Source organism: Erinaceus europaeus, chromosome 4, assembly GCF_950295315.1.
Source record: "Erinaceus europaeus chromosome 4, mEriEur2.1, whole genome shotgun sequence".
Taxonomy (NCBI): Eukaryota; Metazoa; Chordata; class Mammalia; order Eulipotyphla; family Erinaceidae; genus Erinaceus; species Erinaceus europaeus.
In genome coordinates, this window is record NC_080165.1 from 61,588,933 (window position 1) to 61,614,864 (window position 25,932).

General features: G+C 43.9%; 1 protein-coding gene across 6 annotated transcripts in view; it reads right to left on the minus strand.

The window, feature by feature from the left end:
• Positions 1 to 25,932, minus strand: part of BTBD9 (BTB domain containing 9) — a 551,044-nt gene that overhangs the window by 51,453 nt on the left and 473,659 nt on the right. For 5 of the 6 annotated variants that reach the window (XM_060189736.1, XM_060189737.1, XM_060189740.1 and 2 more), the window contains exon 10: positions 10,841 to 10,919. In XM_060189736.1, coding sequence (XP_060045719.1) covers positions 10,841 to 10,919 — 79 coding nt within the window. Of the gene's footprint in view, positions 1 to 3,932; positions 3,963 to 10,840; positions 10,920 to 25,932 lie in introns of those variants that run through there. The other variant, XM_060189741.1, reaches the window with a different exon arrangement.

The following is a 25,932-nucleotide window of genomic DNA, read 5'->3' on the forward strand; positions in this document are numbered from 1 at the left end:
AGGTTCGTTATTGTGTGTTACAATTATACCGCCATGTGCATCCCCACTGGATTCTCTCTCTAGCAAGAGTGAGAGTGGAACTGGGTTTCTTTCCACAGATCAAGGGCTCTCTGAGGAAGGGTCCACCTGTCCATTTGCTCTGTATCTCTCCAAGTCTCTGTGCCCAGGCTGTTTGCTTCAGGAGTCTTGACCTTGGGAGCAATCAGCATATGGCTGCTGGACATACCCATCTGGACTCAGAAACTTGTCTAGAGGATGCTGCAAGGGGCTTCCTTAGGGAGGTCAGAGGGCTGGTCAGACCTGAGGGTGGCAACTGGGAAATAATTATCACTGGTTAGGAAGGAGCTTAGAAAAAGAAAAGAAAAGAAAAGAAAAACCAAAAAAAAAAAAAAAAAAAAAAACCAAAAAACTGAGTCAGTTTCCCTGTTTATTTTTTTTTCCACTAGAGCCACATGTTGCTATGGGAACAGGATGGCAATGGGAGCTCGCAGCCACTCACTGGCCTGATAGAAACCTGTAAATAAATTCTGCCTCACTCCAGGCTCCACGATGAGTGGTCCTGGAGGGCAGCTCAAGCAGCCACTTGCAGACTTTCTATCTTGCTGGTGCCGACTTGTGTAGTCCCTCCTGTGGCAAGTTCATCAGCCAATTACTATTCCTCACAGGGAGAGCTGCAATCTCCTTCCCCCAGGTTCTCCACAGCAGAGTCACATTCACCTTGACCCATTCCCTAGGGCCAGGAACACTTGATTCCTCCCTCCCTCCTTCCCTTCCTTCCTTCCTTCCTCCCTCCTTCCTTCCTTCCTCCCTTCCTTCATTCTTTCTTCTTTTCAGTGCCAGGGAACAAACTCAGGGCCTTGTATATTCATGATATCAGCACAGAGTGGCCTCCCTGAGGCTGACTTTTTCATTTTTTTATTTTTTTTCTCACTTTCTCTTTTTTCTTCTTCTTCTGCTCCTTCTACTTCTCCTTCTTCTTTTATTGCTACCAGGATTATCACTGGGGCTCAGTGCCTACATGACAAACCCACTGCTCCCTAGCAGACATTTTTTAATTTTTGCTTTTTTACTTGATAGGACAGAGAGAATATTGAGAGGGGAGGGGAAGAAAGACAGAAAGACACCTGCAGTACTTACTTTACCACTTGTGAAACTTCCCCCCTGCAAAGGTGGAGAGGTGGCTCAGACCAAGGTCCTTGATCATGGTAATGGGTACACTTAATCAGGTGAGCCGCCACCCAGCCCCCTCATTCTTTATTTTAGAGACGGGGGGGGGGGTTGCTTTAACATTGTTCTAGCACATATGAAGCTCCCCCTAGTGCTGTCCAAGGTGCTCCCATGTGTGGTAACAAGGCTCAAACCCAGGGCCTCATGCTTGATAAAGCATGAAACCTATGGGGTGAGCTATCTCCTGGCCTATTTTGACCTATTTTATTTTTGTGGTACCTTGATTTTATGCTCTCGGACTGATTAAAACATTCTCTGTATAGACAGAAACAGAAACAGGGAGCGACTATAGCACTACTCTACCACTTGTGGAACTTCTCCTGGTGCTGAGGTCTTGATAGATCATGTAGGGCCTAAACCAGGGGCTTCATACTTGGCAAGGTATGATCCCTACTGTGTGAGTTATCCCGAGCCCTTATTCATTTGACATCTGAGGAAAAACAGCCACTGCCATTCTATTTACCTCACTGCATGCTGAGTCCACCACTGCCACTCACACTGTCTCCTGGAGCTCAGGCACTCTTCATATGGCTCAGTTTCCATCAGGAAGGGAGGCTGCAATCCCCCTAAGAAGGAGCCTGCCTCAGTTTCTCTCTGAGATCTATAGTGGGTTGGCATGTGAAGAGTGCTCACAGGGGCCATCTGTTCACGGATTGATCCAGATAGTCGAGTCAGAGTAGCTCCGGGCTCATTGCTGTGGTTTCACTATTTATTATTATCCTCCTTTATGGTAGATGGAGCAGCTGGATGTTAAAATCCAGGCTGCCTGGATCAAATCTTGGCTCTGCTCCTTATCCACAGAGTGATCTTGTGCAAATCACTTAACATCACTCAGCTTCAGTTTCTTCATCAGTTTTCCTTTCCTTTCCTTTCCTTTCCTTTCCTTTCCTTTCCTTTCCTTTCCTTTCCTTTCCTTTCCTTTCCTTTCCTTTCCTTTCCTTTCCTTTCCTTTCCTTCCCTTCCCTTCCCTTCCCTTCCCTTCCCTTTCCTTTTCTCCCCCCTCCCTCCCCTCCCCTCTCCTCTCCTCTCTTCTCCCTTCCTTTCCCCCCTCCTCTCCCTCCCCCTCCCCTCCCCTCTCTTCTCCTCTCCTCTCCTTTCCTTTTACACCCTCCCTTTATTGGGGGGGGGGATTAATGATTACTGTCAACAGTAAAATACAGTAGATGGCATATATGTAACATTTCTCAGTTTTCTGTATAACACTCTAACCCTCCACTCTGTGTGGCTATCTTTTCTTTTTTAAAAAGAAATATTGGTATTGTAAAGAAAATGCAATAAAAAGGTACACAAAATATTAACATATGGCTTATTAAATAACTCACTCTGTCATATAAAGCCCACCCCAGCTGAGAACCTGATACACTACTAGACTCTTCTAGACTCTTCCTGGGCCAGTCTTCCCCTCCCCTAACCCTGGCATCCACAATTTTGGATTCAACAATAATCATCTCTCTCCTTTTTTTTTTTTATTTAAAGGATAACTCTGCCACCTGCGCATGCTTCCCTTAAATGTTAAAGCCTAGTGTTGCCTGCTTCTGACATTTAGATGAGTGTAATTCTATCGCACACATTCTTTTGTCTGGCTGCTGTTCTCGGACATGTGATGCTGTTCATCCACATGGGCTTCTGGGAACATCAGATGACACATAATGCTTTACTTCTCCGTGGATGGGCAATCTGGGGGGTCTGGTTTGCATCTGTGTGAACAGTCCAGCCACAAACACTTTCATTTTTACTTCTGGACTTGTACAAGGGCTCCCGTGCACACCCTAAGTTACAGGGTATTAAACCTGCACAAATTCAGCTTTAGTGGGTCACATTAGACTGCTCTCATAGGCACCTGGGCTGACTTATACTCCCAACAGTACTGAATGAGGGTGGCCTGTTGCACTTCATTCCTGCTGTCACTTGGTTGGTATAAAGTTTACTCATTTTGAAAATGCAGAGGGCGCTGGGAGGTAAGTTCACTAGGTAGAACACACACTTGACCATGCTCAAGGGCTTCCGTTCAAGTCCCCAATCATGGAGGCACCTGCATGGGAGGAGCTTCACTAGTGGTGAAGCAGTGCTGAAGTATCTCCCCTCTCTCTAGCTGTCTGTCTCTCACCCTCCAGCAAATAAAAATAAAACAATCTACCAGGTGCAGTAGAGTCATGAAGATGCAGAACCCTAGTGACAACCCTGGTAGAAAAGAAATCAAATTAAAATATAAAAAAATGGAGAAGGGTCATCCAGATAGTTCACTTAGGAGGATGCCTGCTTTTGTCATGCACATGATCCAGGCTTCAGCCTGCCCTCATGATACTGGAAGTCCTAGTGCTCTGCTGTCCTACCCTCTCTCCTTCTCTCTCTCTCTCTTTTTATTTGGGGGCAAAAAAAGAGTTGGCCCAGAATAATGAAGCCCTGGTAAAGACAAAAAAAACCAAATGCAGATGAGCAGTGTGTACTTCACATATGCGCATCAAATATTTTCAGAAACATAAAGGGGTTAGAATAGAGTCTGACACTAGTAGGCACTTAGTAAACACTGCTATTATAATTTGTAATAATAATCACTATTATAAGAGCCTTAAACTAGAAGATGCTGGCATATTTGGCATACATACTTTTGCATCTGTAAAAGTTTCTGGATTATGACTCTCCTTGGTGTGACTGAAGAAATACTACCTTTGAATGTCATGATCTCTTGAAAATAGTAACGTGTTGCTAAATCCTTTCCTTTATTTGGTTGACTGCTGGGGAGAGGGAGAGATGGATGGACAGACCGATTGATTCTTTCACTCATTCGGGCAATAACTACTTTAAGCTTACATGTGCGAGGCCCATGCTAGGTGTCAGAGCTACAAAGACAAATACGACACAGCCTCTCTCTTCAGCTACATAAACTCAATACATAAAATGGAACCCAGAGAGCTGTCTGCAGACTGTCAATACCAGCCTCAGCTTCTGTTATTGACTCGGTGAGGACTTTCAGATGGGTTCTTCTGAGCAGGAACCCAGTCTCTCTACAGTGCAGAGAGTTTCTCCTGCAGTCCTTGTTAACCCCTGGGCTGCCTGGGTTCTAGCGCTTTGCCTGCTGACAATTCACTGTGGAACTTCCTCTCCAATCCAAGTTTCATCAAAGCCATAAAATAAGAAGCAGGTGTGACTCCTCCTTCTTTTAGCCCCTGCCTGATTTGCATAGGTCCACAGGCAGATAGCTGCACCCAACCTGATATCTTTAGGATGAGGGAATGTATGGTGATTGCTGATATGAAAATCAGGGAGGGCCCATGCCGGATGCAGTGTCAGAACTAATGGGGCCCAGCGGCACAGGTGTTGGGAGTTGAGACTTCAGATCTGCTGTGACATTTGTGGTGGTGTTGACAAAGGCACAGTTTCTAATCTTTCTCAGATAAGCGACTTAGAAGGGGAAACAATACCTGTCTCCTGAGCGGTTTAGAGTCAATTAGCTGTTCAGTCAGGTAGGCGACCACACTGGAGTGATCACATGATTACTAAGCTAGAGGCTGAGACTGTCATATAGAGGCTATGGAAATGGCCACCAGGCACCTTTCTCACTCCAAGCAATGGGGACAACCACAAGAGGAAAGCAACAGGCCAGAAGGGCAGAGGTGCTGAAAGACAAACTGACATGTGCCTGCCATCGACTGCAAAGCATGAGAGGGAGACAAAGAAACCCTGTGAGTGGCTGGAGAGGATATGTAAAGGACCATCCAAGGGTAAAGAAGAGAAACAGCAGACATGAGAGAAGCAGGCCACACACGGGGGAGATGACAGAGCTGGGTGAGAGGGGGCAGGAAGACAAAACACACACTGGTGAGGGAAATAAAAGGAAAATGTTCTAAGAAGTTAAGATAAATGACAAGGAAGATGTCGAGTACACAGGAGTAGGAGGTCACTGAGAGAAGTGCTGGCATCTTTAAGAGGTAAGCATTAGGGGAATTTATTGACAGAAGTCATAAACGTAGCTAAAAAATTAAATGAATTCATAGCTGCGGTGCTCACAGGAAGATGAGAGACAGATGCCAGCAGCAGACATACACTTCCCAGAGGAGAGGGATGAAATGCTGCAGGAAATCAGAAGCGTGCCAAAACAGGTGATCAAGAAATCTGAACCTCCACAGACGGCCATGGCTCCTGTCACCTGAGAGCCACAGGGATCAGAGGGAAGTGGGGAGAATTAGCATGCGGCAGACAGATGCTGAGCCTTGCATGCATGAAGGCCTGGCTGGCTGGAGCGAGACAGGCAGAGACCTACATCAGGCGAGAAGCCCCCATCTGCTTGAGCTCAGAAGGTCTCTGCTACACTCTCAGCAGCCTAGAGAGCTGGAGGCTGGGCAGTTTGCATCACCACTGTCACAAGTTGCCGGCAGCTCTGGTCACTCACGTGCTGTGCAGACCACCCTCCACCTTCTGCACAAGCAGGCTAATCACCCACCATCTCCTTCAGACGTTCTCTTCAACCCACAGGCACTATCAAGCTGCACTCTTCAGCCTCTGCCCCCACTCCTGCTTCCACCTGCCCCCTGGACGGGTCAGTCTTACGAAGAACTGGCTCACCTAGGAGAGAATTGAGTGGTCTCACGCATTTCTCCTCCTGTTGTCCACACAGGCAAACTTACCATTCCACGCAAACACTCAACTCGATGTGTGCTTTTTGAAATCAGTACTCAGTCTTTCCGACTGGTGAACTTTCAGTGAAAGGGTAACAGGCCTCACTCTGACTAGGCAAAGGCCCCTGAAATTGCTTGATGCACAGCAGCAGTGGAGAGAGGAGACCTGCTTCCCTCTACACGACCTCGACATCCACTGTGACAAAGAGGTGCCATCACCCTGTTTTTTGTTGGCATGGCTCTGGCTCTCATGGGACCCGCATGAGGGCTGCCCAGGATTCTCCCTGCCCCAGTCATCATAACTCTCCTGAGGAGCTGCCTCCTCAGCAATCCTGCTCCAGCAACCTTAGTCAGTCTCCTTTCCTTAAATTAACCCCGCTCCCCACACTTCTGAGCTCTCCCTGTGGAACTAACACATTCCTAGTTGACACTACTTCCTCCAAAAGCATCCCAGAGCCCAGAGGGCTGCGGCTGAGCACATTCTCCATGAGGGTTTGCATATTCTTCATGCTCAGTGAGATTCAATTTATTTTTGTGCCTTCTTGCACTGTGAGAATGAGTTTATGGTTTTGCCTTATGATCCTGTCGTTATTTATTTTATGACTTAAGGTGTTTCCCAGTTGGCAACACTACACTGAGTCCCTTTTGCCTGATCAATAACTGGCTCAATAAGGCAGCTGGACAAGTTACACATCAGCCAACTGCAACAGTTCGTCAGTGTATTAGTGACCTAGTAGTCAATTCATTCAACTAGTTGGCCCAAAGTGGTTGAACTAGTATTTTTGAGGAACTCATCAGGTAGTGAAGAGTTTGTATTCCAACTTCAGAGTACTATAAAATGGAAATCATTCTTCATTCTTCACCAGTCACTGAGGTGATGGTACTAAGCTGGAAGTAGAAGCTGATTAGACTCACTCTAGGGCCTTCAGCTTTCTCTGACTTAAGAGATTTAAGAATTCCTTGTGGGCCTAGGACATTGCTCACCCAGGAAAGTGCATACCTCATCATGCAAGAGGCCCTGAGTCTGAAACCCAGCACCACATGGAGCACCATGGATGGTATTGGGGGAGCTCTAGGAATGGTTGAGTAATAGTCTGCTGCCTCTTCTCTATCTGTCTCTCCAATAAAACAAAGATAAAGAGAAAGTTGGCCTGGAATTGCATTCTGTTGGAATACATTAATGGAGGGTCCCACTAGAGAGAGAAAAAAAATAGGAGCCAGACAGTGGTGCACTTGGTTAAGTGCACATACTACAGTATGCAAGTACCTGGGTTCAAACTTCTGGTCCCCACCTGCAGGGGGAAAGCTTCAGGAGTGGTGAAGCAGGGCTGCAGGTATCTCTTTGTCTCTCCCCTCTCTCCCTCCCTTTCCACCTTTGATTTTTCTCTATCTCTATCCAATAATAAGTAAGTCTAACAAAAAGGAAAACAAATAGTCTTTTTTTGAGGGAGAGAGGATGCATTATGAAAGAAAAAAGTGACTATAAATGAAAAATATTTACTTTTAGCTTGAAACATAATTATGTAAAGAAATTTAAATTGTTTTCAAATTTAGTAAAATAACACACATAATTAATTTAACATAGCTTACATGGTTAAGAACATTGGTACTTATTGACAATATCTTAAAAACCTGCTATTTTGTGACCCAGGAGGTGGTACAATGAATAAAGTGTTGAATTCTCAAGTATGAAGTCCAAAGTCTGATCCCTGACATTGCATGTGTCAGAGCAAAGTTCTCATTTTCTCTCTCTCCCCCCTTCTTCTATGAATGAATGAATGAGTTAATAGATTAATTTTAAAAAATGATGCTTCTTTGGAGATTTAACATATATTAAAAAGCAGATTCAATTCTGTGTTTGTTAAATCATCAAATAATAAAAAAGTGTTTTATGACATCATGTTTAGATTTATTTAAATTCTGTGCTTTTAAAAAATATCAGTTGATTTACTTTTATAATTTCCTGGTTTGTTTCAAAATAAAGAGGCAAGAGCAGTTATTTCAGGCTTCTATTTACAAGATTTTCTCTCAAAGCACACACTATGGGCACATGTCATCTTATTATAAATAAAGGCAAAATGAATATAAACACAATATTTTCATTTAAAATTTTTAAAAATTATTTTAATTTATTTATTGGATAGAGACAACCAGAAATTGAGAGGAAGCTGGAGGTAGAGAGGGAGAGAAACAGAGAGACACCTGCAGCATTGCTTCACCACTTGCAAAACTTTCCCCCTACAGATGGGGACTGGTGACTTGAACCCAAGTCACATGTGCTCTCAACCAGGTACTCCACCACCTGGCTCCAAGATTTTCAAAATGAAAAGTATCAGAAACACCTTAATGTGCTCTGGAGAGTGTAGACTTGATGAAGACAGTGCACAAATCCAGAGTTAGCTACAGAAGGTGCAGGGATCAAAAACTAGGGAAAATACTTTCTCCTCCCATTTCTGCCATAGTTACTTCCTTGACCTGTCCTGGAGTTTGCATTTGCTGTTTCATATTGCACTCCCTTAGAAATGGGGGACTCTGGTGAGTGCAGAACATCACAGGCATCCGTAGTCCTATGACCCAGCAGATGGGAACCCAGCCCTCCTATTAGGAGAGGAGGGTGGCCATGGTCATGGGTCTGTGGGAAGCAAGAAGGCTGGGCAGGTCCAGGCCCCAGGGATGAGGCAGTAGGTGGTTAAGAACTTGCTATGTAAGGGGAGAGGCTGGTCTGCATGTGATCAGGTGAGGTTCCAGTGCCCTGCTATGTTCTCCATTATTTCTTTGGGCTTCTCTTATACAAATAAATTTAGATAGGTAGGTCGTTAGGTAGATATAAAGGTAAACCTATGAAGAGGTTCAAGGTGGTACCTAAGAACATTAAATTTAAGTGCAGAGTCCCCTGGGGGCATGGAGCCCAGGTAACTACCTTGGTTACACACCTAAAAAGCAAGTCCTGTAAAAATCTGAGATCAGGGGGTCGGGTGGTGGCGCAGTGGGTTAAGTGCACGTGGCGCAAAGCGCAGGGACTGGTGTAAGGATCCCGGTTCGAGCCCCCCGGCTCCCCACCTGCAGGGGAGTCGCTTCACGGGCGGTGAAGCAGGTCTGCAGGTGTCTATCTTTCTCTCCCCTCTCTCTGTCTTCCCCTCCTCTCTCCATTTCTCTCTGTCCTATCCAACAACAAAGCAATGTCAACAATGGCAATAATAACCGCAACGAGGCTGCAACAACTAGGGCAACAAAAAGGGGGAAAAATGGCCTCCAGGAGCGGTGGATTCATGGTGCAGGCACCGAGCCCAGCAATAACCCTGGAGGAAAAAAAAAAAAAAATCTGAGATCAATTATGTTCAGGTGAAAATGAAGAGCTATTACTATTTCTATACTTTTCATTTACTCCTTTTTAAATATATATATATGTATGTATATAGATTTTTATAGTGTATAGGCCTTGTGTATGTAATTCCATCATTCCTTTGCTGAGTTTTGCATTTCAGAGAGAGGCCATAACAGGAGAGGTGGTGGTGATTTGGTTGAGCACACATTACAATGTGCAAGGACCCAGGTTCATGTCCTCACTCCCTACCTGCAGGGGGAAAGCTTTGTGAGTGGTAAAGCAGTGCTGCAGGTGTCTCTCTGTCTTTCTCCCTATCACTCCCTTCTCTCTTTATTTCTGGTTGAATCTATCGAATACATTTTAAAAAATTAAATAATGAAGAATTTAAAAAGAGAGAGAGAGAGATAGGCCACAATATCATTATACCATCCACAGTGCTTACTTGGTGCCTTCCATGGATGGTGCTTCCATGAGGTGCTGGGATTCAAAACCAGAGTCCTGCACATGATGAGGTAAGCAACCCCTTTGAATGCCATGTTAGGGGTACAAACCAGGATCTCATACATGCAAAGACTGTGCTTCATTGTTAAGCCATGCCCCCCTCAAGTCCTCATTTACCTTGTGAATCTCAACGTTATTATTCCTTCTGATTCCTGACTTTAACCAGAAGCCCTTCAGAGGTACACGACAAGCACATGACTGTTCATAGGCAAAAGGGGGAAGCAGTCCGACCAGTTCAATGACAGGCCACCTGTTGGACACCAGCTCTCACCCCACCTAGCCTCACCAGTCACTTGGAGAACTAAAAAGGTAAGGTAACTGATGGATTATTTTAAAATCCAAATTGAAACAGATAGATATGATTTCCATCTCTGACAATGTGAATGAATCCCAAGGTACTTCTGTGAGCCCAGGGGGTATCCATGCCATTGAAGAGATGACTTGTTCCTCAGTGCCTGGCTCTGTCCAGGTTAACACCAGCAGAGCCTCGTGCATTTCTACAATGGCATTCCCATGGGGGGGGGGGGGGGGCGGCAAAACCTGACAATTTAAGGCCTAGGCATTTAACCTAACTTCCACTGTCAACCACTAGGGGAAGACCTCTCATTCCCTCTTCCAGAAAGCAAAGGTGAAAAGACAACTACAAACAGCACAGTCCACTGCAGTGACTGCCTGGCCCTGAGAGTCAGGCAAGGATCAAGCCTGGAAGGAAGATACTTGCTCATAAATATTTACCTGCACGCTTCCTAGGTCTAGAGCAGGCAGGCAGAGAAAGCCTGAACTGTGTACCACAGCTGCTTTTGTGGGGCTGAGGTCCTGTAAATACCATGCTTAGCAGGCTGCGGGACTTCTGTAATAGCTGTTGCCTGGGAGGGTGGAGGACTCTGAGGACAGGACATCTGACCTCTCAAGGTCTCTGTGGTAGCCGATTCCACAGAGAGGGGCAGGAGTCAGCAAAGCCATAGGAGTTGGCTTTCATTTGCTAGTGAAGAGACATCCAGAAATGATAATGATCTCCCCACTGTGCAGGAGCAGGACTTTCTTCTGTACCAAGCTGTCTGAACAACAGGCCATTAGCGGGCAGAACAAACAGTTCCACTTAACTCAGGATGTAGCATTTACCTGTACATCGTGAAATATCACAGCGTCTTTCATGAAAGGAGACCCTTACCTCATTTGCTGTGTTGTGTGTTCCAACGATTCGGATGAAGGAGGCAGGCTGTCTTTCAAAAGTTACTGACTGCCAGGACCTGTGAAAAGAAGCACAACCATATGCCTGGTTAGAAGGTGTGGTTAACCCTGCCAATAGCTGACTACACTGGGGGGGGGGGTCCTCTGTCTTTGAGCTGTAAGAGGGGTGGTGAGGCAGAGATGAGTTTCACCTGATGTGTGGCTGAGGGGGCAGAAAGTAGCATTGCCTTCAGGAGCCTACAATCTGCTCAAAGAAGGCATTCTTGCTCTCTGTGAAGGCAACTTGGGCGTCTCCTAAAGCTCTCCATAAATAAACACAAAGTGTATACCAGGTTTACTCTGTGTCAGGAGTGTGGCTGAACAGAAAAGTGATCACTATTAGCAGGACTTCATGAAGCACAGTTCCTTACCCACTAACCAGGGCCCAGAGCGTTGGCTGCTTGGACAAATCCAAGTGGGTGCTGAGACATTTTACTGAAGGAACTGGAAGGAAGAGTTCTGAAGGGCAGGAAAATGGGCAGGGCGAGGACAAAGGGAGGCCCCCAAGTCCATTTATTATAGTTAGAGAAGCTGAGGACACTCACTCTGCTATGAACCCAAGTTTTTCTTTCTGAACCCCACTTCCCATGCATGATGGCACTGGCGCAGGAAGTGTGGGCTCTACAGGCCTCCCTCCACAACTTTCTTTCCTGCTTCCAAGTGCATGCCCTAGATTGCTTATGCTCAGAACCAGCCAGTTTCTGGTAGGACTCAAAAGGAACCCCAATACTTGAAGGGAGATTCCTTATAGACCAGCAGGGACTGGGCAGCTCATCTAAAGCCTGGGTGAGCCAGCAATAAACAAACCCAAAGAGGAGGAGCTTTGCTCTTGGTTTAATGCTCACAGCTCATCAGAATGCACTGGAGGCATGCAAGGCACCCACGACTGTAAACTCCAATAATATTTTCTATAATAAATGTGAGGAGTTCACAGTTGTTGCCATCCTTCTCTGCTCACATAGTGGAAATGCCAGCTGCTGGGAAGCTGTTTCCTGTAATTGTCTAATTACTGAGTAATGCTACCAAAGAAAATATATGTATTTGTGGTTTGTTTTCCCCCCTTTGGTTTCAGGTGTTCCATCTTCTCGCTCACCGTGAGCCTCCCACTGAGATTGATTCACTGCTGCCTGGACACTGGACCCCTTAAGGTCATTAAAAAGTCATTACCAGCTTGCGTGCAAAGGCTGTGCCTCTGGAAGCAGTTTTCTGGAAACAGCCCAAGAAAAATCTCCCTCTTTGTCAAAATGCTATTATTCATACATGACGGTGATACCATCTGACCATCCCCAGAGCTTGTACTCTTGGCCCATTTTCTCAGTGGGGGACTGGTTTCCTCCCAGGCCCACAGCGATCTCTTGGACTTTGCTGGAAGGGATGCAGTAATTAGGCCAGGGGGAGCTCTGGGGCTCCAACATGCCCCCATAGACCTAGTTGCCAATTTGAAGCTAAGCAGTGTAATTGGGTCCTTCCTCTGGCAGGTCAGGGGAAGCATAGGGTCTATACTGCATAGAGCAATGCCGCCCTGACATAGCTACAGATAGCACTAACCAAAGACAGAATCACTGTGTTGTTATCAGACCACTCCCCCTCCAATAAGGGAAACAGAACTAGGACAAGTGATAACAGCAGTGACCACTATTAGGTTCAAGTCAGTTTAATAAAAGGATTAGGGTAGATTATTTATTTATTGTCACTGCCAGGGTTGACTTTTTCAGGTGTGTGTGTGTGTGTGTGTGTGTGTGTGTGTGTGTGTGTGTGTGTGGTGTATATATAGAGAGAGGTGTCAAGCTCCAACCTGAGGTGCATTCAAGGCAAAGAAGGCCTAGGTGAGCTCTAGATGAGTTCTCTTCCTGACCTTCAAGATTTATTCTTTTTTGCTTTCTATTCCTGATGCTTATCATAAAAAGTTGTTAAGTACTTCTAGATATTAAAGGAAAAAGTTGACACTTGTCAACTCCATCCTCAAAAGCATGCTGGTGCCTCTGGAGTGGAACAGGCCCAGAATTATGCCCCCTGCAGTCCAAGCCCACCTTCTCCAAGTGGCCCACCTTCACTTCTTCCAGTGAAGGAAACCTGAGTGATTTCTACTAGTTGTAGAGGTCCTGGGCAGAGGCAGGGCCTGAACTCAAGTCTCCCTTCTCTTATTTGCCATGCCCCCAGGGATTTTCCCTCTCTACATCTTTCTTCTCTAGGGGACTTCGGCCTGCCTCCCCTTGGGAGCAGCAGGGCTGCAGGGCAGCAGCCTGAGCAGGAGGGAACATTTGTACAGTAATAAGATCAGAAGGCCTCAATTTAATACCAATCCTCCATTACACTGCATTAATATCTAATCACATTAGAGTTCATTTCCCCTAACACAGTCTGAGAGCTGAATACATGATTTCATTTTCAGCAAAACTGGATACCAACCTAAGACCATTTTCAGCAAAACTGGATACCAACCTAAGACCAAAGTATGAGTTGGAAGCAAAGTTACAGTGCGGTAATGAGCTTCTCTTCCTTCCTAAGTATCAGACTTCATTTTCCCCACAACTTCTCCCAGACAACTTTAAAAAAAAAATTATTTAAGAAAGGAGACATTAACAAAACCATAGGAAAGGAGGTATACAACTCCACACAATTCCCACCACCCGATCTCCATATCCCACCCCCTCCCCTGATAGCTTTCCCATTCTCTATCCCTCTGGGAACATGGACCCAGGGTCATTGTGGGTTGCAGAAGGTAGAAGGTCTGGCTTCTGTAATTGCTTCCCCGCTGAACATGGGCGTTGACTGGTCAGTCCATACTCCCAGTCTGCCTCTCTCTTTCCCTAGTATGGTGGGTCTCTGGGGAAGCTGAGCTCTAGGACACATTGGTGGGGTCTTCAGTCCAGGGACATCTGGTCAGCATCATGCTGACACTTCCAGACAATTTTAAATGCTTTGCAGTACGGGAGACACAGTAGTACTGAAACACCGTTACATCGGAGTGACACTTAAAGCCATTGTGCAAGTTAGAAGGAGGCAGCTTCAGCCAAGACTACACAGGGTGGTCAACACCTCTACTAGTTATTCTATGCAAGGGCTTGACTGCCACATTAGGGGGTTTCACAGAACTGTGTAAGTATCCCCAGGTGTCAAGCCCTCTCAGTCTCTGCTCTAGGAGCAGTGTTCTAGGAGCAGTGTTCTAGGAAGCACATGAGGCATGGGGTGTGGATTCACTCAGTTTAGAGTTAGAACTGAGTGCTGGAAGGCACCCAAACGCAGAGGTGCCTACTCCTCTAGAAAACAAAGCAAAAAAAAAAAAAAAAAAAAACAATGCACAAGATAATGGAAGCCTCAGGCCTGACACTTGCTGGTTCTCTGCTGGACAAATCACTCCCTCTTGTGATTTAGTGTCCTTATTTGTCCACTGCTGACAGAAATAGTACCACTCTGCTAGCTGGTTCCAGAAATGCACAGGGAATGCTATTCCAATTATGTTAAGCTGTAAATATGTACATCTAAGTATTCAAAGAGAGACATGTATCAAAATGTTTGCCAAAATGTTAAGGTTTTAGATTTAATTTGAAGAACTTCTAATTACTTTACTTTTGTTCTTTTTTGTACTGTCTGAGTTTAGTAGAATGCACATGCAAGTGTTAATGAAAAATGCCCCATATCTTGCCTACTGCCCAAGCATTTACTACAGACTGCATGGCATGAAGCAAGTAACAGTGCTTTACTGTGCAAAGCTTTTCTAGTTGAGAGGATCACTGGGGTGGTAGTCAAGATAGAAAGTATGAGTCCTGGCCTTTCATGGGCCAGGGGCCCTGTGGCACCAGTTGCCGACAGCATGGGATCTGTAACTCAATCTGCCCTGGGTGTGAATCTCACCTAGTACTCATTTTAGCTCTGTGATCTTTGGCAGGCTGCCTGAGCACTCTGGGATTAAGTCACTATATCCATAAGAGGAGGGTGATTAAAATGAACTCTCTACAACTTTTTGAAGATGAGATACATAAATAAAAGTACAACATTTTAGAACAGTGCTTGTCTATACAAATCAACAAAGAAACTAAGGCCAACTGATTGGATGCGATACAAGCCTTCCCCGAGTCATCAAGTCTGACTTCTGCAGAAGTTCCCAGGGGCACCCAAGGCACCCCCATTAGCACCCATTTTGTCAAGGGAGAAAAGGCAGCCAGGATTTGGAGGAATTAAACTGTATCTGCAGAAACATTTTTGAGCTTGGCACCTGCTAGGTGTTACTGGGGATCCATGCAAGATGTAGTGCTTGCCCTTAAGACATTTATAATCTCTGTGGGGAGATCCTCTATCCTTCCAGGAACTAATTAGAGAACAAGGCAAACAGTACAGTGGTCCCATCTCTCACAAACTGCTAGTGTTCCAAAATGTCCCATGAAATTGGTTGGTTGATGGTTGAAAAGACTTTTTTTCTGAAAAATAAAACTATAAATGTTGATATGGTTCCCAAGTCCACCCATAAAACTCAATTTAACCCATAACGAGGCTGAACTACTATATATATGATGTTTTAAGAAGGATGAAAATATGATGTTGTCACCATAATATAATTTAAAGAGGCCAGAATCACAATTTACAGCAATCTCCTTAAGAGTCAGGGAGATAGCTCACCTGGGCTTGCCATGTGTGTAGCCCAGGTTCCAACCCTGACACTATATTGGGAGTACCACAGAACCAGGGATAGCTCCAGTGGTGTGGTGTCCCTCCCTTGTTCTCTATCTGAATGAAAAAGTCAGCCCAGGAATAATGAAATTGCTTGTTGTGAGGAGACCCTGGCTTCACAAGCAACAAAACAATCTCTTTAAAGCGGCTGTCTGAGGATAAGGACTAAATACTGCAATGCATAGAACATGATGGGGTTGTGGCTTAAGTAAGTGAGTGGTCAGCTAGTAAGAAAAGTGAAAAATTGGGGCCAGGCAGTAGCGCAGTGGGTTAAGCGCACATGCCTTGAAATGCAAGACCAGAGTAAGGATCCCGGTTCGAACCCCTGGCTCCCCACCCGCAGGGGGTAGCTTCACAAATAGTGAAGCAGGCCTGCATGTGTATATCTTTCTTTCCCCCTCTCTGTCCTCCCCTTGTCACTCCATTTCTCTCTGTCCTATCCAGCAACAACGACATCAATAACAACAACAACAGATAAACAACAAGGACAACAAAAGGGAAAAATAGCCTCCAGGAGCAGTGGATTTATAGTGCAGGCACCAAGTCCCAGCAATAATCCTAGAGGCAAAAATAAAAGAAAAGAAAAGAAAAAGAAAAGTGAAAAATTAGGTAGAGACCTGTCATCCTAGAAGCCTCTCCCATCTGCAGGTCACCCTGTGGATTACAGAGTGCTTTACAAGGAGGCAGGGAAACAGCTCAGCTGGTAGAGTGCAGCATTTGTATCCCTGAGGATCCAGATTCAGTCCTTGGTGTTGCATGTAGCTGTGGTGATCTGGCTTCTTTCTCTCTCAACTTCATATAAAATAAATGTTTTTTTTTTAAAAAAAACAAAATGCTTCATAATTGTAATTGATCTAATTTGTCTCCCAACACCTCTAGTCAGTAGGCAGCTAGTCAGAACCCCTTTCAGAAGTGAGGACATTGAGGCAGAAGGAAGATAAGCAGTCTGTCAGCATTTAGAGCCGCCAGCAACAGAGTTAACAGCATAAGCCACATCTAATGACTATTAGTTTAGGTTCTTTCTACTAAAGGGTATAGCAAGGAGAGGAACTTCCCAATCACTGAGAACTAGGTTACTGGCTATTCCCCTGGGTCACAGAGCATCATCACCCACATCCCAGTTGCATGGCTTATGTTATACTCTGGGGCTGAAGAGCACACCTGAGTGGATCACAAGCCATCTTCACCCAAAGGACAACCCATGTGAATTGGGGGGTGGTCACAGCGGCATTTCCTGTTCAGGGTTATGAGACTCCAGTGAGAAAACACATCATACTTGGAACGTGAGGAAGAGTGCTGGTGACTCTTCTTTCTGCATCACCCATGGACAGTGGGGAAGGAAAGAGGTTCAGTGGGTTATCAGATTAGTACAGAGAGCTATGAACACGTATGGCTAGCAAGAGGACAACTATAGACAACATGGAGACATACACATAAGATTGTGTTATGAAAAAGTATATGCTTATAAGTTATTTCAGAAATGCTCTGGTAGGATCTATGTTGAATTCACGACAGTGTATGTCAGAGGAGAGCCTGAGGATGAGGAATGGGGAGATTTTGGTGCTGAACCAAGAGCATTGGAATGGTTGATTTCTTTGAAATACAAAAGACTCGAAGTGTATGTGAAAGACATTAACTGCAGTCATTTCTTGGGATGAGTGGGTGAGTACATGTTAATTACTTTTTAAAATTTTCTCCGCATTTTAAACAGTTCTTGAGATAAAGAGGACAAGGGAGAAGAAAGGAATTAAAATGGCACCTGTGCTTGTGTGAGAAAAGATTTGCTAGAGGTGGAGTTAACTAAGCTGCAAATATAAAAATTTAGGGGAGAGATAGAGTTAGTCCCTCAGTGGGATGTACATTTGTCAGGTGGAGCTCCAGACAGCTGTTGAAAGTAGAGAACTCCAGAAGAGTTGTCAGCAGAGGGAGGGGTGTGTCCCCAATTCCTGAAAATGTGGGGGTTTCTGTGAGTGGCTCTGGCTACCAAGAACACCACACAGGCTACAAGAATGATGGGAGAAAGGGAATCAGCAGAGCTCAACTGGGGGCAACTTTTCATCTGAAGTCTCATGCTGCTTTCTCTGGGGATTCTATGGATCCTATGCTAACAGTACGTGGTCTATTCAGCTTTGGAAAAACATGTGACTCTGCTGCTTATATTGTAAAAAGACTGTAAATGTCAGAATTTTTCAGTTGCTGGTGAATACTGGGGACACAGAGATAAGAATGTCTTTGGCCAAGTCTAGACTAGAAATTAAACATGGCAAACTGAAAACCTGGGTTAATCTTCACTAAAAAAGCAGTAAGGATATTTAATATGATTTATATCAAATATAGATGTTATAATACACACATAAAAACAAAGAAGCATAAAAGAAAGAAAGGAAGAGGTGTCACTATCATTCTGCATCAACACCTTGGGAAAAAACTGTCAAATTAACAATAAGAAATGCCCCCTGATAGGAAGGACACTAGTCTTCAAGCTAAGGAGGCCACTGAGTGGCAATATAGTAAACAAGAAGCATCTGATGCATCTGATTGGGGAATTTAGAAGCAAGTAGAGCCACACTGCAGAACCCTGCTGTTGTTTTCACTGGGCTATGTTGTTTTTGCCGGGCTGGCTTCACGGGCAGGTAACAGACGACCAGGGACTCATGGTTGAGCTGTAGACAGTATCTCTTTATTCATGCAGGACGCAGCACAATCTAAGCTGAGCTAAGCTAAACTAAACTAAAGTACCCTAAAACTCACAATGCTGTCTTTATATCTACTTGCCAAGTAGGGTGGAAACAGGATGTGACATAGAGAGGGTGGAGAGAAAAGTGACTGGTGAAAATCAGAGTGTGACAAGGAGAGGATCAGGGTGTGACAAGGAGGGGGGTGGAGCAGGTGAGAATTCTACCACTAAACCACCAATGTCCTGGAGGGAAGGTGGTGCTTGTTAACAGAGGCCATGTAAATAGAATGAAGTGGTTATGCAAATAGAATAGTGTTAAGCAGGGGGGATCTAAACCAAATGAAACAGAAGGGGTTTTTAAAAGCAGAATTAGAAGATACCAACACCCTGTAAAGACTCAGGACTGTGAGTCACTCTGCTTGTTGGGGTGGACAGATGCTGAACCAAGAGCACAGGCTGGAGGCAGGTAAAAGGAGCAAGTGGCCTTCCCAAATTTTCTCTTCTTCATCTTGGTGGGAGAAGGGGGATTGAGTATGGTGGTCCTTGAACCATAGGCTCTGGAGAACCAGGGATAGAGAGGGTGGGCTCCTGCCAGGGCTGAGAACAAGAAACTACAAGGAAGAGAATATTCCAAGTGGTGAGACTTTCAGTCTCCTACCTTCCCTGGGTTTTCAAGACACTGTGACCCCACTTTGGCCTGTAGGCAGGAGATTGGAAGTGCCCTCTCTGATCAGCATAAGAGAAAAGACCTAGAGATATTGATCTACTTTCTTTCTTGCTCTCTCTCTATTCTTCTGGCTCTAAATATTTACCAAGTACTTACTATGGAACAGACTCTGCCTGTAAGAAGTTCATGTTCTAGTGGGAGCAAAGACAAAGACATTTATCAGAGTTAAAGAAGGGGCTATGGAGAAAAATGAAGTTGATTAAGCAGACTGAAGTAACATATTTAAGGAGGTTTGCTCTGATAAAAACTGAACAGAGACCTACACATAATAAATAATATCTGTTCCAATGAGAATAGAAAGTGACCAATGTGCTGCAAGGGCCTCTCAATAAAACATCTACTACCTGTCTGGCACCCTTTGATAAAGCTCAGCAACCTATTTATGTACAAAATGCTTCAGTCAGCATTCTCTCTGTCAAATGTTTAAAGGTGAGAAGTCCAATCAAGGATTACCAAAAAAAAAGGCTAAAAGCAAATAGGAAAGAAAAGTAACCTAAGAGGACACAGATATAATTCAGTAAGGAAAATAAAATTTCAGAGGGAAAAAAAAACATTTACAGTAAAGAGAGAGGAAGAGAGAGATGAAAGAGTTATTATACTCTTGAAATAAGAACAAAACAATAAGAAAGGGACTATCTGCAGAACAAGAAAATGCTCTTGTAAATTAAACCATGAGTTGAAATAAATAATTCAATAAATACTACAAGTTTAAATTGAGAAGATTTCCCAGGATATTAAACAAAATGAGAAAGATAGAAAACAGAAGAAAGAGGTTAAGAGGCAGCTCAGGAGGTGGTAGAGCTTTGGAATTGCATCTCAAATTTGAGCCCCAGCATCACAAGGCCAGACAGCTGCTCTGAGCATGCCTTCTTTCTCTCTCTCAATCTCTCTCTCTCTCCCTCTCTTTCTCTCTCTCTCTCTCTCTCTCTCTTTCACCCCACCATCTCCTTGTCTTTATCTCATGGAATGAATAAAATAAACCTAAAAAAAGAAAAAGGATAACAGAATGAGAGGATCAACTGAGGAGGTTCACTATCCAGTTAGGGGGTGCAGGAGAGAACAAAACAGAAGACATAAGTTAGAAAACTGTCAAAATAACACAAGAAATTATTCATGCTACAAATGACAAGTTTCCAAGTAAAAGAGGCCACTGAGAGGCATTACAATAAAAAAGACAACACCCACAAATAAGCAAGTTACTGAGAAATTTAGAAGGCCTTGCATGCTTCTGTAGGAGGAATGCTGATCAAAGAGGCTGGACCAGATTACATGAAATTTTCCAAGAGTAACACAGGGAGTGAGAAGGCATTTTCTTGCAAATGTTGAGGGAAAGGTAAGTTCTTTACCAGGGGACTAGTCCCAACCCAGTGACTGCTCAGGTACTGGGACTGAATAAAGAAAAGTTCATCTGTTATACATCTCAAAAACTTCATAACCAGTGCATCACAAGAAACTATCAGAAAACAGGGTTGGGCAGTAGTGCAGCAGGTTAAGCGCACGTGGCGCAAAGCGCAAGGACCAGCATAAGGATCCAGGTTGGAGCCCCCAGCTCCCCACCTGCAGGGGAGTTGCTTCACAGGCATTGAAGCAGGTCTGTAGGTGTCTATCTTTCTCTCCCCCTCCTCTCTCCATTTCTCTCTGTCCTATCCAACAATGAGTGACATCAACAATAACAATAATAACCACAACAAAGCTACAACAACAAGGGCAACAAAAGGGAAAAAAATGGCCTCCATGAGCAGTGGATTCATGGTGCAGGCACTGAGCCCCAGCAATAACCCTGGAGGCAAACAAACAAACAAACAAACAAAAAAAGAGAGAGAAACTATCAGAAAACATGCTCTCCTAAAACAAAGGATTAAACTAAAATAAAATTATAGTATCAGGCAAGTAGAGAATCTGATGTGGAATAGGGGTGGGGGGAGATTCCCAGTGTGATGAGAAGGGAGACTTCTGAGTTGTGTGTGAGGCTTAGAGAGCAGGCAGCCCAGAGGGAGAGAAATGGTGTTAGACCAGGTTACTCTGACAAGGGGTATGTGGTGACAAGGGGGGTGGGGTGGGGAGCAATCAGCATTAAGTACACAGAAATTTAGTGAACAGATATACAGAAAATTAAGTAATTTTTTAACTCCAGGAGAAACAAATACTAGAAAAAAAAGGTGATTATAGCATTCTATATGGCTTATCTCTGATATTGTTACACAGTCATGCTAATGCCAGCGTAAAGGCTGCACAGAAACACCATGATTGAACTAGAGTGGGAGGATGTAGAGAGAAGAGGCTGAAGTATTCTCGGAAAGGAAGGAGAAATTGCTATGGAAGCTGAATCTTTATTGTTAAAGTAGGAAGACAACAGATCATTTCAGAAAGAATTGAGAAAGAACAGAATACGCAGTTTAGAAACTTGAAAGGTACAGAGCAAAATAAAAGTTCAAAGGAAATAAACATGTTTACTTCAAAATAAAGAAGTTGAATCCCATGTTATGTGGGATCAGTAGGGACACAGGCATTTTCACAATCTGCTGGAGGAAGTGTAAACTGGCATACACCCAACTAGCAACATTTAAAATGTACATACCCCTAGAGCTAGCAATTCCTCCTACATCACGTCTGAGAATAAACTATGCTCACAGCATGGGAATGCAGCAGGAATAAGGACTGTACTGCAGCACTGTTTGCACAGCAAGACATAGAAACAACCTAAATGCTCATCACCAGGGACTTGTTAGGTAAATTATGGTGCATCTCTATCCTGGTGGTGAAAGACTATGCAGCTGGTGAGGGAGGGGAGGAGAAAAGGCAGGAGAAAGGGAATGGGGAGAGGGAGAAAGAAACCTGCTAGCTCTAGTGCATAGAGCAATTTGTATTTAAGAAAGGGAAACACACACATTTGTTTATGCATAAACTATAATCTCTCAATGAAGTGCTGGGAGACATTTCACTTTTGGTATTTTTTTTTTCAAAAATCATATTAAGTGTGCATTTCTGAATATGTCATTCTTTCAATATAAATATTATTATTATTATTATTTATTATTATTTTTTAAAAGCATGTTTAAGGAAAAGAGGAAAGTGGTTATGCCCAGGGAGTACGATTCACAATTGGGGAAGGTGACATGGGACAGTTGCTGCTTTTCTGTTCTAAGCTTCCTAGTTCTAGTTGACTTTTAAATAATGTACATGTATAGCTTTAATTAAAAAAAATTATAAAGTTAAAAAGAAAAAAAGCAGAGCCAAGAGAGGAAGTGAAGCTTGTGGTAAAATGGAATGAGAAGGTTACATGAGGAACAGATTTATTTACAACTTTTGGCAGCAGGGCTGGAAGACAAACATGAACCTTCGGAAAAGATTCTCCAAGAGAGAGGAAATGATAAAAGCTGTCCTTATCAGCTGAGCTTGTACAGTGGCACTCTCTCCATGTCACGTGGCACTAAAACATGACAGGTGCTGGAGGTCTTGAGTGAACCTGGCCTGTAGTCCCTCTGACAGCGCTTTTTGTTTTTTTTCTTTATTTATTTAAAAAAGGAGACATTTACAGAACCATAGGATAGGAGGGGTACAACTCCACACAATTCCCACCACCAGATCTCTATCTGACAGTTCTTTATAAGTGTACCTCTCATGATGACTCTACAGCTGCCTGCTTTCCCCCCTCCCACTGTTTCCTCCCACCCCACCCCCCAGCACACTGTTCTTATTGTCATTGCAATAGACCATTGCAATGGACCATTCATCTCTTTAATCAAGGCTGAAGATGCAACCAGGGCAGGTGGGAATTCTTGTCTTGTCCCAGCCCTTACACTGGGCCATGCATCTTATTCCTTGGCTGCCAGCCTGGCACATTCTGGGATCGCTCACCTGCCCCAGAGGCAGAGGAGACAGAATGTACAATGCAACAGAGGCAGAGGAAGTCCAGAGCCTATTAAACACCTTCCAAAGAGCTCCTACTCCCCAAATCTCTGATGCCAGTCTAGACTGAAGTTGCTGCAGGCTCAGTGTCTAATCTGGCACCCAGGAGGAAGTTCTTTTGTCTTGTAAAATGCTTAACTAAATTTTACAGCTGTTGCATTGCTCTGATTTACTGAGGATTCTGGGATTGCACCATTCACCTGTCTGTGTGTCCATTCAACAACTATTTATTGAGAGCCAGGCTTAGGGAAAACAGTGCCAAACTTCTCTAACTTCAGTGCTGACCTACAGTGGCAGGGGAACAGCTTGTTAGGTGCCACTGGGAATCGTCACATGCTGAACAGTCAGATGCTTACTGAGATCAAAGGTTCAAGATGGGAGGCTCACAGACATATTTTGTTGGTTTACTGAGATTTTTTTAAATGTTATTTAATCTGTATCACTTTATTTTATTTATTATTAGATAGAGATAGAGAAATTGAGAAGGAGGAGGAGGTATTAGGGAAAAGAGACAGAGACACCTGCAACTCTACTTCACCACTTGTGAAGCTTTCCCTTACAGGTAGGGACAAGGGGCTTCAATCTGAGTCCTTGTGCACTGTAGTGTGTGCACTTAACCAGGTGTGCCACCACCCAGATCCCTGATTTTCTTTTTTTTTTTTTTTGTATGACTACAAGTTAATGGGAATGTACATAAACACCATTCCCATCACCAAAAGACTGATTTATTTTTAAACTAAGTTGTTTGTCATTTTAAATTTTGGAGATTTCATATAAAGACACAGATTTCTATTTTCTCTTTATAAAACCAGAAGATCTGGTAGCCTTGAGTTCTCTTTTCTGTAAACACAACCCTGGCTAGAGGTGAGTGACAGTCTTGAGTCCTCTGGTTTCTAGTGGTCACTCCCTAAAGCCTACCCTAGTCCGCTTTGCTCATTCACATTACCTACCTGGACCAAAGAGCTGGGGGGCAGGTTTCTAACCCAGCCTCAGACAAAGCTCAAGTAGTGCTAAAAGGCAAAGAGTTTAATGTTTTAACTCTTATACACAAATCCCACCAATTTCAAAGTTCTGTGGAGAAAGTTATCACTAGAACTGATAAAAATAAATTGTTTCAATTTAAGAAAAAAAATCTATAGGAATTGGGGGCTAGCTTATCTGGTAGGACACATATCACCAAGTGGTGTTCTGGCACCACAAGGGAACATTCAGGATGGCACCAAGGAAGTTCCACAGATTGCTAAATGGTAGTGCTGAGTGCCCTGCTTCTTTTTCCCTACCTTCTCTCCAAATAGAAACATTTAAAAAGGCCATTTAGAAGCAGTGCACATGAGTGAGGTCCTAAATTTATTCCCCCAAGACTGGGTAAAACAAAAACAAACAAAAATCTTCTCTTCTTACACCATCTTTCATTTTCTTGGTGTGGAGAGACATACAGCTGAGGTTCCTGGAAGGTCTAACCAGCTGGTTAGTCTACTGGTTAGTTAGTTGCCCCTGGATTCCCTTTTGACTAGGATTACTGAAGTAATCTACTCTAGTTTGACCAGTAAATTCTCCATATGGCCACATAAGCGGATCACCTGTGGGATTTCTAAACCTTTCAACTCCCAGACCACATCCCAGACCAATTAAGTCAGAAATCTCTGGGGGTGGGTCCTGTTTAAGTCCTAGTTATACTTCACAGTGAATTTAATGCTCAGCCAAGGTTGAGTCTTTCTTCTGGTTGGGGATTGGCTTATTAAAATAGACCCAATGATCTTACCTGATTTTAGTTCTGATTAGACTTCCTTTGGTTTCTGATGGGAGGGAGGGGATCTTTTCTCTGGTGAATACACTTGCAGTTACTCCTTTAACATGAGCTGGCCTTAGGCTTTACCTTCCCTTCTCATAGCTTAATTTTCCCTTTAAAGGAGTTTCCTCTCAAAGATAAGGTTGTGTCCTCCTGCTAGCTCCTCACAAGAGTTGAGCTGAAAGCTCCTAATACCGCAGCAGCTACAGAACAGTAAGTGTCCAGGGACTTCCACAGAGGGTATGGAGGAGCATGTGGGGGAGGAGCCCATGAAGAGGAGGGCAGTTGTAACACTCTACATCTTACTCAGTCCTCCATCCCCAAGCTCCTTGTTCCCACTTTCCCCCATACAGAGCTCCCTGATTCCCCTAAGGGGATGCAGTAATTGATGATTAGCATTCCAAAGCTTGGCTTACATCCTGCTAGCCCGTCATATTTAATTACATTTTAACTATATTCATCCTCGATAATAGCACGAACATAATTTAGATAATTATCTCTCTCTCTTATTCTCTGACTCTGTCTGTCTCACTTAAAAGCTCCTTGCAAGAAAAAAAAAATCACTTTCTCTGCTAAAACACACACACGGACTTTGAGGCCAAGTGCTTCTCTTGCAGTAGCAAAAGAAATGCACTGGTCTGAGTAGCATGCAGAAAGAAAAAAAAAAACCATGTTTCTTTCTGATTTTCATTTTTTTTTTACATTTCTTTATTGGGGGGTTAATGTTTTACAGTCAACATTAAATACAGTAGTTTGTACATGCATAGCATTTCCTAGTTTTCCATATAACAGTACAACCTCCATTAGGTCCTCTGCCATCATATTCCAGGACCTGAACCCTCCCCCCGACCCCATCCCAGAGTCTTTTACTTTGTTTGGTGCAATCCAACAACTCCAGTCCAAGTTCTGCTTAGTGTTTTCCCTTCTGATCTTGTTTTTCAACTTCTATGAGTGAGATCATACCATATTCATCCTTCTGTTTCTGACTTATTTCACTTAACATGATTCTTCAAGCTCCATCCAAGATGGGTTGAAAATGGTGAAATCACCATTTTTAATAGCTGAGTAGTATTCCATTGTGTATATAGAACACAACTTGCTCAGCTACTCATCTGTTGTTGGACACTTAGGTTGCTTCCAGATTTTGACCAATACAAACTGTGCTGCTATGAACATAGGCATACACATATCTTTTTGGATGGTTGTGTTTGGTTCCTTAGGATATATCCCCAGGAGGGGAATTGCAGGGTCATAGGGCAGGTC